We start from the raw sequence: 17854 nt of genomic DNA on the forward strand, positions 1-17854 counted from the left end.
CCACTGAACACTGAGTTAATGGTGATGCTTCATGGAACTCTGATGAAATCTTTGCCCTTTAGGGTGTCCCTTTCAAATGGTGAAACAGGCAAAGGATAGCCATGGTCACATGCTGCACTGGGCACTTCTGTTGTGAGAAGAGGTCTCATCCCTTTAGCCACCTAGTGACTCTATGGTGATCTATCTGTAAAATTTATTTTTAATTTTTTTTTCCCAGCTTCGTTTTCTAGTGGAGCTTGTATGGCCTCTGTCATTGTTTCTTGCACTTGTCTGGCTGAGGAAAGCTAATCCACTGTATCGTCAACATGAATGTAAGAATGTTTAAGATGTTATCATAATCTGACTTGTTGTAGGTAATGGCCAGGTGTTCTCAGACAGAGGTACTGGGACCTGTTTGTGGAGTGTTACTGTCCAGTGGCAAAAGAACAGAATTTGGTTTGAGTAGCTTAGTTATTTATAGCCATGTAGGGTAAGAATTACCAGTGAGGAGATAAAAAAAATGTATAGTTTTCCTGTGAGATGCTTTCTGGTCAGGCATACCTGAGGTCTCAAAGATCTATCCAGTTTTGGATTTCTGTAATTCTGTTACTGAGAAAGTACTACCTCATTACCTATTTAAAAAATGCCTCACATTACTCAGAATTCATTTCTGTTAAAATAGCCATATAGCTTATATTGGTGACTTCTTTTTTCTCGGTAAAAGATAAACCTTTATGATTCCTATCCCATTCCTTCTGTAGAGAGCCAACTTATCTTGCTATTTATATTCACTAAAGCTGCATTAGAAAAGACACCTAACAGTTTATATTTTGTGTTTTGATACTCTAGGTCACTTCCCAAACAAGGCAATGCCATCAGCAGGAACACTCCCATGGTTACATGGCATCTTCTGTAACATGAACAATCCCTGTTTCCGCAGCACAACCCCCGGAGAGGGTCCAGGTGTAGTGTCCAACTACAAAAATTCCATGTAAGCAGAGCTGTATGTGTGAGACTGGGTTGCAGCAATACAAGCCTGCAAGGGAACTGTTAATAGCTTGCTCTTGGCACCTGTTGGGTGTTCATGGACATGAATGATGCAAGAAGAAAGGATGGAGTATCCTCACCTTGCTTAGAAAGGTCCCTCACTGCACCAAGGAATATTTTAAAGAATTGTTCTGTAGTGTGAATAAAAAGGAAAGATAATAATACACCAGTGTGCAAACAGTGGAAGACAAAAATTTTCAGTTCTAGCACTTTGGTTTCATGCTAACAATGGTCATCAAGTTGAAACAGAGCTCACAATGATAGTTCTGGGCTTTTTAGAGAGAGACTTCAGTACTAGTCTCTAGGGAACACATGTTCACTTAATAAAATCCATGCTTTCTACTGTTGACTGCTTACTGAATGTCTTGGGACAAATCTTTTTGATAAAAGAGCATGGAACACCTAAGCCTTCTTTTCTCATCTCTAGAGTTGTCCCTTCTGAATTAGAGCTCTGATGAAGTAGCTGCAAATAAGAACTGCAGCTTCTTAGGTAGCACCTGTTTGGGCTATATACTTGTGATACTTTAATCGCTAATTCAGATACTAAGCTTGTTTGCAAAATAGGAGGAAGGGAGATTTCTGGACTATTACTGAAAAAGTGCTGTAGGAGTGTTTTATTGCATTGTTTGTTACAGCTGAGTCATGAAAGAAAGTACAGCAGACAAGGACCCTCAGAGTGAAAAAACCCCTGTCATACTAAATATAAAAAATGCTCCAAACCTCCCTTTGCAAAGTCCACTTTGGAGCATCCAATGGTTAAAATTCATGAGCTAATAATGTGAAGGCCATTAAAGCTCCTGTCACGTGAAAGTCTGTAACTTGGTCCTAACTTACGGTTTCACCTTTTGTTCCTAGCAAATAGGATTTAAAATAGTCACCAGAACATTTTTGGTGGGGTACAGTCAAGCACACAGTGAAGATAGAGGGTTCTGTTTTCTATACATTCTGGCTCTTCTAGGTTGCTTGCTACAGAGCAAACTGTCACTTTGTCAGTCCCAGTAAATTCAGTGCATGACAGCAGAAGTAAATGCATTGTGTTTTCTGAAAGAATTTGGTCCTTCCTGTTTGTTGTTTCCTGTAAGCTAAAATGAGTCGTGTGGACTGAGATATACTGTTGCATGCATGGAAAAACGTAACACTGTTGAAGAAGTGTAATGGCCTTACCTCATTATAAGAATTTTTTATGCTTGTTCATAAACACAGGAACTGATTGCATCCTTGCTTGATCTGCATGTTCTAACCCAGAATCAGTAGTTGAACAGCTGCCTGTGATCATTTGTTACTTGTGTTTTCCGGCTGCTCCTTGAAGAAATACTCTGAAGGCACCTAAAAAATTGGAGGGGACTGATGTGAGAAAGGAAGCATGTTTCTGTTTGTGAATGATTCCGTGTCACTTGCTAGGCTGAGCAGGGCTGCATGTGTCCAGAATGCCCCATTCAGCTGCTGGAGCTGGGCCTGGGCTAGAACCAGGGCAGATTTGCACCATCACTGTGAGATGCATGCTGTCTGGTTAAGATCCTGTCTCCACAGCAAGACCAGCATGGCCAATGAAGAAAATGTGTGAATGGCCAACCTTCTGCAACACCAGTAGCCCTCTTAAACGTTCTGTGGACTTTCAAATCTAACTGAATCCCAGACTACCTGAAACTGATGACAAAACAACTTTTTTTTTTCCTCATCCCTAATACAGAGAGAGTCAACTTCACTTTTTCTTTTTTAGGGTTTGTTTGTTTGTTTGTTTGTTGGGGGTTTTTGACTTGCAAGGTTCTCAAGAGTCATCACTCTTAAATTATTGTTTCTTCGTTATTCCTCCTTTCAGCCTTGCAAGGGTGTATAAAGATGCTCAGGAGCTTTTACTGGAAGCCCCTGAAATCCATGACCTTGGAAGAATCTGGGAAGAACTGATCATTATGACTCAGTTTATGGAAACAATGAGAACTAATCCTGAAAGAATTGCAGGTAATTGTTGTGTCTATATCCTTTAGACTACTTAATTTTTCCTTCTGAGAGCTGGATAGTAGTTACTTTGTAAGTTGGCAACATTATAATATATTTCACACGGGTAAGTTAAAATCTGTTCAGTGACAAACACCTGTCATTTAAGAGAAAAGAGAGGCTGTCAGCTCCATTCTACAACCATATTCCTTAAATAACAGTAGACAAAACTCGAAACACAAAAGGATAATGGATATCTCACCACACACAGTAAAACATGGCAGAAGAAATTTCATTAATTATTATTGCAGTAAAAGAAGAAGCAGTGAGAAAGTGTCACTGGAAGATGCAGAAGAAATGGAAAATTAGGAACATGTCTGAATATGTGCCAGGAGCATAACCCAGAAAAGTGCTTAGAGGTACTTTGTCACAGTGTTAGCTAAAACAGGTTTGGAACGGTGAAGAAGGAAACTCTTGATAATCTGTTTAGAAAGAGAAAGCATTGAACGCTTCTAAACAGGATTGCAAATTGTAAATTCATTGTATTAACTTTTATTTAGAACAACCTGCCAAACTCAAAACATAGTCCTGAGGAAAATAGGGAATGGTATAATAATAAAGTTTTTGGACTTAAAGTACAGAATTTGAAAAGCTACTCCTAAAACTAAAGGTATAAAAATGGTCTGGCTTTGTGAATTGATCTGTCCCATTTGCAAATCCTTTGTCACAGGAATAGTATTCTTATTAAAATTAAATAGTTACTCACCATATATTTTTGATAAGATGTGTACAAACCATCTGATACAGATGCTCCACTATCCTATCAGGGGTTTATAACTAGAAGTAAAAAAGGGATTATCTCATTGTAAATAACAGTGAGATAACCAAATGCCCCAGAATGTAAACAACAAGAATTTGAGTATAATCTGAGCTGTTGTTTGTACCCAGCCACAGAAATCAAATCTGACTATTTAGAGGCAAGAAAAAGCATGTCATGCCATGGGTTTGCTTTGTATTGCTGGGCACCACACGCCATGGTCTAGGAGGTTGCCTTTGCATCCCATATCGACTTTACTCATGAAAAATAAAGTACATTCCCCCCTGTCCTGTGAAATAAAATCTTATGTTCCTTCAAGAATTTGTGGGGGGTTTAAATGTGTTTTACTTTAAAAAAAAAATTAGAAGTTTGGAATTTCCTATTATAGAAAACAAAGTCAAAAAGTCAGTTCTGGAGTTTAACTAATAAAATATGAGTTACCATCTTTCTGCATACAGAAAAAGTAAGATTGGCTATTTAAGTTGTCTGTGTTTATAGCTTACTACTATTGCTTGTAAGGAACAATCTTAATAGAATAGCTGCAAAGCTGAGCAAGGAAAAAATTGCAAATGTCAGAGTAGTAATTGCTCCTTCTGCTGATTCCTGAAATCAGACCTACCTCTTGAGTCTTCCTTCCCTGTCCCAGTCTCCCCTAGCGCTGACACTTTTGATGAGATGTGTTCTTGTGGTGTCCTTTTTCCTCCACACTGCCTGGATGCCAGGAAAGACATCAGTGAGAATATGAGGGACAGACCCCTGCTATTGTTTTCAGTGTTTACTGCTTGAATAAATATGTGGAGGAACAATTGAAGAAGTCCTCAGGCCCTACAGCCTTAGGCCAGAATACACTTAGTGCAGATGGAATTGTGGAAGTTGGTTGGCAAACTCTGGTAAGACTCAGCTCACAGAATGGAGTGCATGTTTATTAGAAATGTCTGAAGTTACATTCCCTATGTCAATAGGATACACACTGCTCCTGTCAGTTTCAATTGCCTGTTCTAAAACTAGAATTAGAGGTTTTCAAGCATTCTTTACCAAAGCTGTGTGAGGTACCTTTAATAAAGGTATAATTTAATGAAGTTATAATAAGTATTCTATGTGCATGTAAAAGCTTTTTCTTGCACCATATTGAGGCAGAGTTCTCACTGATAAGATTTGTAACAAAGACAAGTTAAAAAAGATTGGAACTGTTTGACTTTAGGAACAGCAGTATTTTGAGTATTGTTACAGACAGTACTAGGGAAATTTGGTGGCCTCTTACATGTGTCTAATTTAACAGTGGGTGGTCTCACTGGTTTGCCTGAAGAGCAGTTATTAATCTAGTCTAATATGAAGCATAAGCTACACTTTATGCTTCTCCAAAGAAATTGATTTTTTTCTAATGGAAGATTTTCAAGGGTCACTTTTGCAACGCTAGAGAATAAGGTTAACTAACTAAAATTGATTGGCAGAGAGTGATAAATTAGTGCAAATGTAAAGGGTTGACTAAAGTTATTTACACAAGGCCCAGAAGAAAGGACACTAAGAACAGTACCATACTCAAATCTGAACATTTAAAATAAAACATTACATCAGGAAAAGGCAGACACTTTCAAATGCAGTCAGTGCTGCTTTCAATGTGTCCATTGCTGTAGCCCAAGTCTGAAACATCTTTGAGAGATCAGATATGCAGAGTCAGAACACTCAGCATTTTCTGATTATCATTTCCCAACAAAGGATTAAAAGTATTTTGAATTGCAAAAATAATTTTAGCCCCAGTTAGTCATGACTAGGTGTAAGAGCCAAAGCACATTCTTTTTACAGGTTTAAGCTGGGATATGAGTTTTTCTTTAACTTCCTTTGTTTGCTATCTCACTGATCTGTGCATTCATTTTTTTTCATCCAGGAAGAGGAATACGAATTCTAGACATTTTGAAAGATGGGGAGACCCTCACCTCCTTCTTACTAGAAAATGTTGGCCTCACAGATTTTGTTGTTTACCAGCTTATTAATGCTCAAGTGCGCCCTGAACAGGTGAGTAGAGTTTAACAGTTACCGAGTTATCACCTGTGAGGGAAGAGTCTCCTGAGTTGTATGTGCAACGTAGCCTCAGTGAAGGCCTTGGGCCCAGAATAACCGATGCCTTATGGGTTGTTTGTATAATTTCTCTTTTTGTTCTTCGTGAATCTAGAGGAAGAGATGTCTTATTTGTCTTTAAAAAACATTTTGAATATGCATTAAATATTAATAAATTATTAAATAAACAGAAGTGTGCTGTTGTTGCACCCAAATAACGAGGAGCATCAAGAAACAGTACTGGCAAGCAGTCCATCCATCCCCATGGCTAAAGACTTAACTTAAAAGCATAATGCAGCTGTGCTTCCTTTTGAGATAATAGTCCTGATGAGAGAAGAACTATTGGAGATTCTTAATTTATAATTTAAATTCTCTGCCCTAATGTCAGCATGGTGGCTTTTCGGTATTGTTTCACATGAATAGGTGGAAGTGGAGAACCAGACCCACTTTCTTAGATTCTGATTGAGTAATAGGTCTGCTCAGAAAATTCAGAGTGAAAAGTACAGGTCAAATCCTTCCTGAAGCAGCTAAGCAGGGAACTATGTTTGACCAAGTCCAGGCTGTCTCTGCTTCTGCATGTACTGGTGGCTGGGAGCTCTGTGAGGAATGCTGTATTAATGAATGAATGTTGCTGAATTGGAATTCTGGAACAATTTCTACACTGCATTAGTGTGTGGGTGGAAGAAAGTGAATAACTGAGGCTGAAAGACACAGTTCCTTTGTTTCACTGCTGCATAAAATGCCAATACTGAAACTGTGTGTGGGCAGAAAGAGGGAGGCCATTCATGACCTTTCATGCAGTTCCTCTTCTGCATCACAGGTTTCAGCTGGTGTGACCAGTAGCCAAATTACTTATCTGCTGTATTCTTGTTTGGTACCTGGGGAAGCCCTCCCCTCTCCTCACTTTATCATGAATCAATACCACAAGAGCATACCAAAGCCAGTGTCAGTTGATACATCCTATGTATTTTCACATTCCCATGTCAGCTGAGATACTGAAAATTTGCTTCCTTGCTGCTTGTGACAAGGAGAATATGTACAGATATCCTGCCGGGTTTCTCTTTCCCTAGTCATCCCTAACCTCTTCTACACCAGAGATCAGCTGTGTCCGGAGAACTGAGTGCTGCTGTGTTGGACTATTAGCTCCCCAGTGGCATTCATTCATCTGCTGTTAAAAATTCTGCTTTCTAGTGTATGCAGGACTGAAGTTTTCAACACCATCACCCAAAGAATGGTTGAAACCTGTTGGAATGTAGAGTCTTTCTGCTGTATTTTCTGTGCTGATGTAGAAAGAGATGTAGTTCTTTGTATGCTGGAAATTAAAGAAATTGAGCATTGGTTAGAGGAAGCTTGAGGAGATCTGGTGTTAAATACCACTTTTGCTGCCCTCTATATAGTTTTCTTGTTAGCAGTAATTACAGGGATACAAGATCATCTCACCAGAGCTGATTTACAGCTATGACGAAAGAAAGTGCTGTGAATACTTCTTTCAGGCGAAAAAGACGCAGAAAAACCAATCTAATAATTTTAGAGACACAACAAGAGAATTATTTTCAGTGGGAATTGAACACTTCATTTTCTGTGGGAGGTAAATTGCTTCATTCCATTAGCCCTTCTTGATAAGCAAGTTGCTTGGGCTGGAATTATGCATGGTTGAAGTGGAAGTTTCAGAGCCATAACTAGACCCTAGATCTATGGTTGTCTCAATCCTCAACTGTGATAGTTCATCTCTAGTTCTTCGTGGTGCTCTGCCCTCTGTTTGCCTGCATATTTCTGTACACCCCTTCCCCCTGCCTCTGATGGCACAGAGCTGATCAACCTGAAAGCAACTTGTTTACAAAAGCCTGACTGTTGCCAACAGCTGGCTGGAGATCTAGGTCTGAGCCGCCTGGGAGTCAGGAAATGACACACAGAGCTGAAAGCTAAACCTGATCAAACAGCCAGCTAGCTGAAAAAATAATTTGGACTTCATCTTGCCTGCTTTGGCCAAACAGTGACACATTGATTAAAAAAAGAAAGTATTGAAGTTTCCCTCCAAGAGCCTGCTTTTTTGAGTCGTTCTAAGATAAAGATAAGAAACTGATGTTAAAACACAATAAGAAGCTCAGGAAAGATTGGCAGCAGCACACCCTACCGGAAAAATTGGGAGGGCGGAGGTTTGATGTTTTTCTAATCCCATCTGTTCATGAACATCATTGAAATGCAGTTACAGTTTGTAAATAACAACTCTTTTTTTTTTTCCTGTGTTTATCCTTCTCAGAGATGTAAATGTCACTGTTTCCTCATTTCACAAGTCAGAGCAAGGTTCCCAGGCTGCCTCCCTTGTGCAGCCCAGCTTCATTGCAGTTGACACTGCCTGACAAGGACCACACTAAATGAGGTGTATATGGTTAAAAATGCTGTTCTTATCACACACATCCCCAGAACGTAAATGACTGAGCAAATAAGCAAATTATTTCACTGACACAAATGAACTTAAGTCCAATTCAGTTGTCCCAATTTGAGGGAGGGCAGGGATGTGTGGCTTTGGAGGTTTTTTGCAAGACAGACTGGATCTGTCAGTTGAATTCCTTCTTTTGCATTCTGCCTCTCTCCACACTGTCTAATTTGCCTTAATGATACCTTTATATAAGTACAGCTCTAGTGCTGATAGTATCTCTCAGATACTTCTAGAAATTCACATCCCTTTTTTGCATCATAATTCCAAAACACAATCTGTGTGTAATTCAGATGCCTTTCTTTTTTGGTCAACTGCAGCTCCACAAGCTGAAACTCAGGGCAGTCATGGCAGATAAAATACAATGTTATTCTAGACCTCTCTACAGCTGCCTTTCATATTCTTGATGCTGACTTTCCATAGCCACACTTGCACTTTGGTTGATAGCTTCTGACAGATGAAGCAATTAATGAATAACTCCTCAGTCTACTTTGAATCTACTCTCCAAAGCAACTGAATTAATTTTTTTCTCATTCCTCTGTGTTTTTAAATATTCTCTTTACAGGCACTACCAAAGAAATCTTAGCTGCTAACTATAGGAGATTTGCACATATAAAATTTCAATAATGATTAATTTCTTAATTTGCTTAGATAAGAAATAAATCTGCACCTACGTCTGACCTGGTACAGGTGTGGTGTGTTTTTTCGATCCATATGTCTTAAAGACTGGAATGCTCAGCAGATTATTTTTCTAAAGTAAATTATTTTCTGGGTAGATTTTGACAATTTCTTTATTGTGCAGCTTATTAAATTCATTTAGTCTAATGATATTATGTCAGTGCATAGTTCTTGTCTGAAAGTCTGTGTTCATCTCAAACACAGTAGGCATTAACAGTCATCACAGTGTTCTGAGCTGTTTTCCTTAAATTTGTACTGTGAAAGGAGATGGACAGAGGGTGGGAACATTAGCTTGTGAGCAATTTCCAGTGCTACTTTTTATTATATTGCCATGTATTCTGTGCTTCCCACAGCCATTATTCACTATCACTCTGCACAGCCATACAGCCGGGATTTACAAAGCCATTGTACGTTAAACACACCCATCTACTGATTACCACTTCTAATATAAACACAGAATAGAAAAAGTCCAAATTTTTATCTTTAATGTTTGACCAATAGGAACACATTGGTTTATAGTTTAACAAATGTAAATGCAGAATAACTCTATAGAAATCAGTAGATTTACATGGGATTTACACTGTTGTTCCTGAGCAGTATGAAAGTTTCGTAAGAGTAAGTGAATCATTGGTTTGGTTGCAGTTTGCCTATGGTGTCCCTAGCTTGACTCTGAAGGACATTGCTTGCAGTGAGATACTCCTGGACCGCTTTATTATCTTCAGCAGCCGAAGAGGTCTCCCTTCTGTACACAAGGCCATGTGTGCCCTGTCCCAGGACAGTCTACAAAGAGTAGAAGATGTCTTGTATGCAAATGTTGATTTCTTTAAGCTATTTCGGCTGGTAAGTATTAACACAATTATCCTGCCTTACGTTGTCATTTTTATTTTGGCTTATGTTTTGTTGCCCTTCAAGAATTTTTTTTTTGTAATACTTCACCAGTTTTCCAAGTGGTCTTAGTAGATTTACCCCTGCAAACGTAAGGTTATGGATGTGTGATTGTTAACCTACCACCAGCAGAACACTAGACAGTTCTGAGTATGTTGTGGGATGAAACAGATTAAATTGGCAGTACAGCAGAACTAAGAGATTCAAATGCAGTTTTTAAATCAAAGTTTGTGTGGAAATATTATCTGGTCTTTCCAGTCTGTGTAGGAAAACAGTGTGTGGCAAAACCTACAGGAACCTTGCTGAGGATTCTGAAAATACCCAACACAGCCCATTCTGTCTTTGCTCCTTCCATCATGACAGAATTTTATGCTGCAGTCAAAATCATGATGCAGCTTGAGTTGGCATAGCCATGTGAGCCCTTTTAAAAACCTCAAACAAACAGATTAGGAAATTGTACTGGTTTTCATCACTCTTTCTATAAAAGCTTTTCCTTACCTCTGTTCATTTTCATTGCCCTTCTTTGTCTTCTAGTTTCTACTGTGACCTTGCTATAAATAAACCACATCTACAGCCTTGGTTTAGTATGAAAATATTATGCCACTTCATATATATGTATAAATATGGGTTAATATTATTATTTTAAAATATATAATAAAATACAAATTATATCAAATTAATAAATACATATATATAATGGCATATGTTTCTAGTATTTCATTTGTATTCTGCACACTGAGGTGGTGCTTGCAGGGAACTATTCATAAAGACTCCAAGGTCTCTTTCCTCATAATAGCGAACTTTGAGTCCATCACTGTGTATGTATCTTTCATGTTTGTTTTCCCTATGATCATCCTTTGCATTTTTCAACACTCAATTTGATTTGCTGTTTTTCACCTCATAATTTAACATCATGAAACCATCACATTGTCAGTTTGCTTTATAGGAGCAGGCAGGATATATGAAAAACTCCTAAAGTTGCATAGGAAGTATTGATTGGAGTTCTCTGCCACAGTAGTGTAGCATCAAGATTAATTTAACATGGATTTTTTTCAGCTCTGAGTTGCCCTGAACTGGGAACAGAGGATGCCAGAAGCTGTAATTGACACACCCGCAAAACGCAGTTTGATTATTGTAGCATTGATAGTCAGTCAATAACATATATCCAGTGATTTTACCAATCCTGATAAGAATTTGTGGTCAGCTTCTGAAAGCTGCTATTTTCCATTTCTAAAAATACATTGTCTTATGTTTTCATATATCTATGCTTGCTGGAAGTAGCAGAGATTTAATGCTACAGTATTTCTAAGATAGAGTTCCAGCATTTAAGGACTTCATGTGAATATTCACAATATACTGCCCAGCTTTTTTACAGGTTTACAGTTCCTGTTCCTCAGAGTTTCAAAAAGCCCAGGTTAAGGCAGGTGCTCCAAGAACCCTGTATAATCTCTGCACAGACTGGTTCCCCTTAGGGGACAAGGAAAAGTGTATTTTGAAGCCCTGTGTGTATTCTTCCTGCCTGAACCACAAGTCACAGATCAGAATACGTTAACATGAGCTTTCCATAGAAACTCTTGCCATTGTGACTCCCTGCCAGGTACCTACACAGTGCAGCTGTCTTCTGCTTTCTTAACCACCTACTGACTGAAGGGAATGGCAGGCAATCAGCAGGGTGTATAGGCGTTTTTGGGAAAGGCTTTTTAGGGGCTTGTCTCATAAATATCACAGCCTAGCTATCTACAAGTCCAGCTTTACGTTTTGTTCTAATAGCAGAAGAAATGCCTGAGAAAGACTCAAGAGCACCAGCTCCAAATACATATGTAGTTCTTTAGACAGCTGACAGAGGAGGATGCAGTGACGCAAACAAAGTGGTATGTGACAGCACACCGTGGTGTCACCTGTTTCTTTTAAGTCACTGAAAAATAAAATGTTAACTTCTGCTGAAAAGGCAGTTTGGTCAGTCTGTATGAGCCTGGGAAAGTAATGGTTTCTATCAGGTTTGACAGACAGTGAGGACCAGACTGTCTTCAAAATCAGGGAATCTCTGAAGTATAAAGTACTACAAATCATTTACCTCTGTAGCAAATGGGGCCTTCTGTATCAAAGCTTTGCTATATTTGGAAGTTACCAAGAGTCTGTATATCTCACTGAGAGATTAGCCTCTGTGAGAAGCAGCTTCTCAAATGTCCCTGTTCCTGCATTCCTTCTCCATTTCTGCACCTTTTGGCATGGTGGGCTTAGATGGGCAGAACAAATCCCAAGATATATTTTAAGTGGCCTGTGTTTGTTTCAGCTGTGTATTAGAAAGAACATTTACACAGGCTACTGTGTGAGTCTGCACATGGGTACTGGATTTGTGGGCCCATGAGACAGGCTTATAAGATATTGTTCCAGATAACTCAAAGTATTTGAGCTACAGAGATGCCATTTGGATTTCTTCTCATTGTTATAGCAGTTGTCATGTAGACACTCATCTCTACTTTTTATGTATCCACAGCTTCCCACTGTGTTGGACAGAAACTCACCAGGTGCTGACCTGAAGGCCTGGGGGAGGGTGCTGTCTAATGTCTCCCAAGCAGTGCAAAAGGTAAGTGGTCTAATAATAGATTACATCACTTTCCTGCATAGCTCATAGTCCTTGTTTTCCTTTGTTGTTTAATATTCCAATTACCTGCTTTACCAGAAAGAAAATAGACTTGCTGGGGAAGAGCTGATTCCATAAAAAAATTCATTCTTCTCTCAGTACAAAATAAATGTGGACATAAGTATTGGTAATTATGAAGTATATTCTTTTCTCCAGAAAAGATATGAAAGAACAAGAACTGAAAATGGTGCCTGTGACCAGGACAGAGGAGATAAAAGGATGAGGTTCTGACTGCATTCATGTTTTACCATCTGGGCACAACTATGACCTCACCAGATCCTTACCTGCTTTGGGGGCTGCAATTAACCAAGTCTTGTCTTACTGCAGCTAGCCAGGAAGCCAAGCGTTCAGGACCTTTTGATGGTTCTGCAACCATTTGTACAAGACGGAAGGCCAGAATCCTTAAGCCACTTGGTGAGTTCCCTGTCGGATCTTTTCTGTGGCTACCCGGAAGGAGGTGGATCCAGAGTGTTTTCCTTCAACTGGTATGAAGATAACAACTACAAAGCTTTCCTGGGGATTGACTCAACAAGGAAGAAATCTGGTTATCTTTATGATAATACAACCAGTAAGTTTTTCCACCAAACCATTAAGAGACTCCTGATAGGTGCACCTTATATTCAAATACTAGGATCAAATGTTGATTTTGTAAAATAACATTTTAAAACAGTTGATTCAGGAAATTAGAGACAGGTGAAATGATTTTACTTCATACTTACTTCGTAGCTAGAAGCAGATGAGCTCAGGAATTGACAACTGACAGAAATATGCATTTGCTTTTAATATGGAGGCATAAACATATGCATGATCATAATTAAGACAGCCCCTCTATTTTATCTTCTATTATATGCTACTGATATCAGGAAGAACAAGATGCCCCTGAAGAAGGTTCCGGAAAAGACAGAGCGGCATTCTGGAGTTACTTTTCTCCAAAATATTTTTCTAAACTTTATTTTTTCTCTTTGCTGGTTTGATGGCCTGGGGCACAGGAACTTAAAAATCTCTCCTTTCAAATAATATTCAATTTGATACATGGTGGCTGTTACCTTCCTTGCATAAAAGTACATATATTTTGTAGCAGTAATGTTCTACAGCATATTTACATTTTACATAGAAAATATTGCAATTTAACAATTTTTGTTGCTTTTATTTCCTCACTTTTGCTATTTTAATAGGAGAGAATGCAAAGAGGAACCGATTTTATCTTTTTTACCATTTGTTATTTTATCTTTTTATGTCCCCTTCTGTTTGCTATTTAGTTTTTCTTGACACTGAGCTCACCAGCAGTTTTTTCTGTACTACCACCCATGTTATAGCTGGTGTTCTGTGTCCCTTCTTCTGTGACAGATACGGTTACATGGTTACAAAGTACAGATGAGCAGTTTGCTTATAAAGACTCCTACCTTCCACTGTGTTGATACTTGGCTCTACTTATGCCTGAGCCTTCCAAAGACCTGTAAGAGGCCCAATACTCCATCTCTTCAGCCAGGAAACAAATTAATTGAATGCTATCCAAGTAAACTAATTACTTCATAGTGCAGGGGTAAGATAAAAATATTTACATTAAAATGTTTCATTTTAAATTATTGTAGTAACAGTTCTGAACTGTTCCGGAGTTCAACATCTAAGCCTGCAGGATCAGCTTTGTACCAGTATCAACTACAATACAAAGGAGCTATGTCATTAGGAGTAAAGCAAATAAAGCTCAAACTGCTCAGGGAGTTCTGAGCTGTCTCGTTTCCTTCCATTTGAAATACCATGTAAATAACAGCAACTTTCACATGGTTATTTATGCTTGCTTTTCCAATTTCCATAGTGTGTACTTTACAACCCCAATGTCTACTTAATAGTCTTTTCTATCCATTCAGACATTGTACTTCTGCACTGCAGAATGTGCTTTAACTCATTCAGATTCAAACTGTCTGTTCTGCCAGTAAAAAGTCCTGCAGCATGTTACATATGATAGGATTTGAGTAGGGTTACATAAAGACTGTCTTTCCTTCTTTCTGTCTTCAGCACCCTTTTGTAATGCATTGATCCAGAACTTGGAATCAAACCCTTTAACCAAAATAGCCTGGAATGCTGTGAAGCCTCTGCTGATGGGAAAAATTCTCTTTGCTCCTGATTCACCTTCTGTACGGGAAATCATAAAAAATGTAAGAAGTTCTGAAATACAAAAATGTATATTTCCAAAAAATGGCATCCCAAGAAACAGCTTTTTAAAAACAGTGACCCAATTACCTCAGACTAATGCGATTTTTTTCTCACAACTCCATTTGTTCTGATGGTTCTCAGAGGAAGAACAGGTACTCTGTTTAAAATACAGGAGACAGGTCTTCACTGATTCATCCCATTTTGGTCCATGCTACATGGTTTTTCCAGCTCGCTCAAGCAGCTTTTTGTTGGCATGATTCCACATTTACACTAGTAAATATATTTATATTTATATTTACATTTACGTTTACGTTTATGTTTATATTTCTATTCATATTCATATTTATTTTACAGAGGTAGGAACATGAGCAGCTCTATGCCAGTAAATATTTAAATAGGGCATCTGTGAGGCTTGGATAAGCTTATTGAGACCTAATAATGAGATATTGCAAACCTATAGCAACATCGTGGTTTAGTATTATATCTGTTGAAATCAAAAAGTTTTTTCACTTCATTAAAATAGAATGGAGCCTGGACTCTTCAGCGAAATGCTTGAAGCTGGGTGAAATTAATCCGAGGAGTTAAATCAAGGTTGCATATAACCCAGGTTTGGGCCACCTCAGCAGTTCACTACTGTAAACATCAGTACAAGGCATAGAACTGCTGCTCACAGTTCACGCAGAAAAACATCAGATTTACAGCAGCTCAGCATTTCAGGTCTTAATATCTTAGCTATGGGATTATCTGTCTTTTCCAGCTGCCTTCCATTCATTCATCTACCCACATCATCATCTTTCTTTTTAGTTCTTAATGGAGAGAAATAGTCAAGGGGAAAAGTTAAAAATAATTCTACCGAAAATCTAAGTATTTAAAGGAATTGAAGTTAACTAGGATTCATGTGTACTTCTTTCTTCCATTACATATACAACAGAATTTTATCCTGAGTGACTTTGATCCTGGCTGGATTTTACAGATTCTTTTTCTGATGGTTATTAAAATTTCTGCTGTTTGAACAAGTTGATTAAGTTTTGAAGGTAAAAACTACAGCTTTCTAAGTTAGGGGTTCCCCTCTCACCATATTCTGGATGGATCATAAATTCTGTCTATCTCCTTAGATACTAACACTCTTTTCTGCTGTTTTTTTCATCAGGCAAACTCCACTTTTGAGGAACTAGAACGCCTCCGACTGTTGACCAAAGCTTGGGAGGAAGTAGGACCTCAGCTGTGGTACTTCTTTCAAAACAGCCTGCAAATGAATATGATCCGTGTATGTTATAACTTATCAAAGATCCTCAGTAAGAGCAGCCTTTCACCATCTTTTATTTTTATTAATGGAGAAGGCAGTTAATTTGAAAGGTTTGGCCAGAAGTACATCCTTTGCAGCAAGGAATCTGTGGCCTTTAAGTTTGTTGGTTTGGCTGCTGGGCTTGGTTTGATGGCAAATCATAGATGCATTACAGCATCCCTGTGGCAAAACCTCAGATTTGGGCAGTCAAGAATCTGGCTAATGACTTCTTAATAAAGACAGCAATTGCTGCTTCCCTGCCTCTCCAGAATATCTTTCAAGAACAGACAACTTGATTTCCTTGGATTCTGTGTAGGCAAAGAGGGCAGGAGAACCATATTTTTTCTGGGCCAAACAAATTTATTTTGGGAAATTGCTTATTTCTGCATAATTTCGATTTGACTTTGATTAGCTGTAATTACTATCTGTAGTTAAAGTTTATAAAGCGGTTCATACTAGAAAAAACATTTCATTTCCTCATTTTTCTATATTGAATTAGACATTTATAACATTTATCCTCTTGCTTACAAGGAGAAAATGCAATACATAGTCAAGGAAAAATTTCTTTTCGTCCATTCTTCAGATCACACATCCAGTTATGCAATTACCCATCTGTAAAATTGATTCCTTAGCATACCCTTTTGTCCTTGTTCATGTGCTGAAAGAGTTATGGAAATGGAAACCTTCCTAACTAAAGAGGGCATGGAAACACAATTGTTGTAGCAAAGCTGTCATGATGTTTCTTCAGGACTCTCTGAAGCACCCTACAGTGAGGGACTTCCTGAACAGCCAGATGGGTGCTGAAGGCTTCACTGTGGAACACATAATCAACTTTCTCCACAATGGATCTTCAAGGAGCCGGGAGAAGGGAATGGTGGACTTTGACTGGCGGAACATTTTCAGTGCTGTAGACCAAGTTCTGCGTTTGCTCAGTCAGTATTTGGAGGTAAATTCAGCCCTGCCCCTTGTGGGAATAGTTGTAGAGGATATCTTAAAACCAGTTAGGCAGTACTGGGCTCTGTGGTAACAGACAAGAAAGTTAAAATCATAAAATCTTCGTTTGTTTCAAATTGAATCTCATTATTAAAAGCATGTGTTTAGAATAATACAGAAGCACAAGAAAATTAACACGTATTATTATGAAAGAAGTTCAATCCCATGATCCTCAAATGCTTTATTCAAAATGTTGGTTGAATGTCTTGAGTACATTTCAATGCTGAGAGACAGAAAGTGAATTCAAAACCACAATGAAATGGTTTTTTGTAAGTATTAATAACCAACAGGCCACTAACTTCAGCAAGATCAGGAGCAGAGAAACTTCTTTGGTAAGTCCCCTTTCAGGTTTTTAAGGACCTAGACAAAATTCTGTTGAAACCTATGAGGGAGTTTCCACTTGTTCTGTGGTCACTTCTGAAAAGATGTCTGTCTCTTTCCTGGAATCTGTACCTCTCTTCTCTAGCGTGTTGTTTCCAGTGGTGCCTTCTGAGGATTTTTGAGAGAAAACTAGTACTAGTTATAGGCAACAAGACTAAGCCTAACTCCTAATTTCAATCTAGTTCAGTCTAAAAGACCATTTTTCCCCTTCAAGGAAGCAGGAACTAAAAATTCATCTGCCTTCCCACAGCTAGTACAAGAAGGAACAATAAAGGCTTTGCACAAAGCTCTGCTGGTTCATTCAATGATCTTTTTGCATCATGTTAGCAGAATTATTTCTTGTCAAACTGAGTGAAATACATTGCATGCAGCAGGTCAGTGCTGGAACATCAATAATAATAGAGCAGTTACTGTACCTGGTAATAGATCTTTGTGTCCTAATATTCTTTGTAATGAGCTTATTCTTTAAAGTCTGCTGTTTACACCGAGTTGAACGACTTGAGAATGTTTTCCCACTGTGCCAGACACCATGGCAACAAATAGCTCCCTTTGGGGAACAGCCGG

General features: G+C 38.5%; 1 protein-coding gene across 7 annotated transcripts in view; it reads left to right on the forward strand.

The window, feature by feature from the left end:
* Positions 1-17854, forward strand: part of ABCA4 (ATP binding cassette subfamily A member 4) — a 77905-nt gene that overhangs the window by 11798 nt on the left and 48253 nt on the right. For 6 of the 7 annotated variants that reach the window (XM_048312508.1, XM_048312512.1, XM_048312513.1 and 3 more), the window contains 10 exons: positions 218-311; positions 829-970; positions 2846-2985; positions 5664-5791; positions 9591-9788; positions 12331-12420; positions 12805-13045; positions 14494-14633; positions 15782-15898; positions 16665-16862. In XM_048312508.1, coding sequence (XP_048168465.1) covers positions 218-311; positions 829-970; positions 2846-2985; positions 5664-5791; positions 9591-9788; positions 12331-12420; positions 12805-13045; positions 14494-14633; positions 15782-15898; positions 16665-16862 — 1488 coding nt within the window. Of the gene's footprint in view, positions 1-217; positions 312-828; positions 971-2845; positions 2986-5663; positions 5792-9590; positions 9789-12330; positions 12421-12804; positions 13046-14493; positions 14634-15781; positions 15899-16664; positions 16863-17854 lie in introns of those variants that run through there. The other variant, XM_048312514.1, reaches the window with a different exon arrangement.

This window comes from Corvus hawaiiensis, chromosome 9, assembly GCF_020740725.1.
Source record: "Corvus hawaiiensis isolate bCorHaw1 chromosome 9, bCorHaw1.pri.cur, whole genome shotgun sequence".
Classification (NCBI taxonomy): domain Eukaryota; kingdom Metazoa; phylum Chordata; class Aves; order Passeriformes; family Corvidae; genus Corvus; species Corvus hawaiiensis.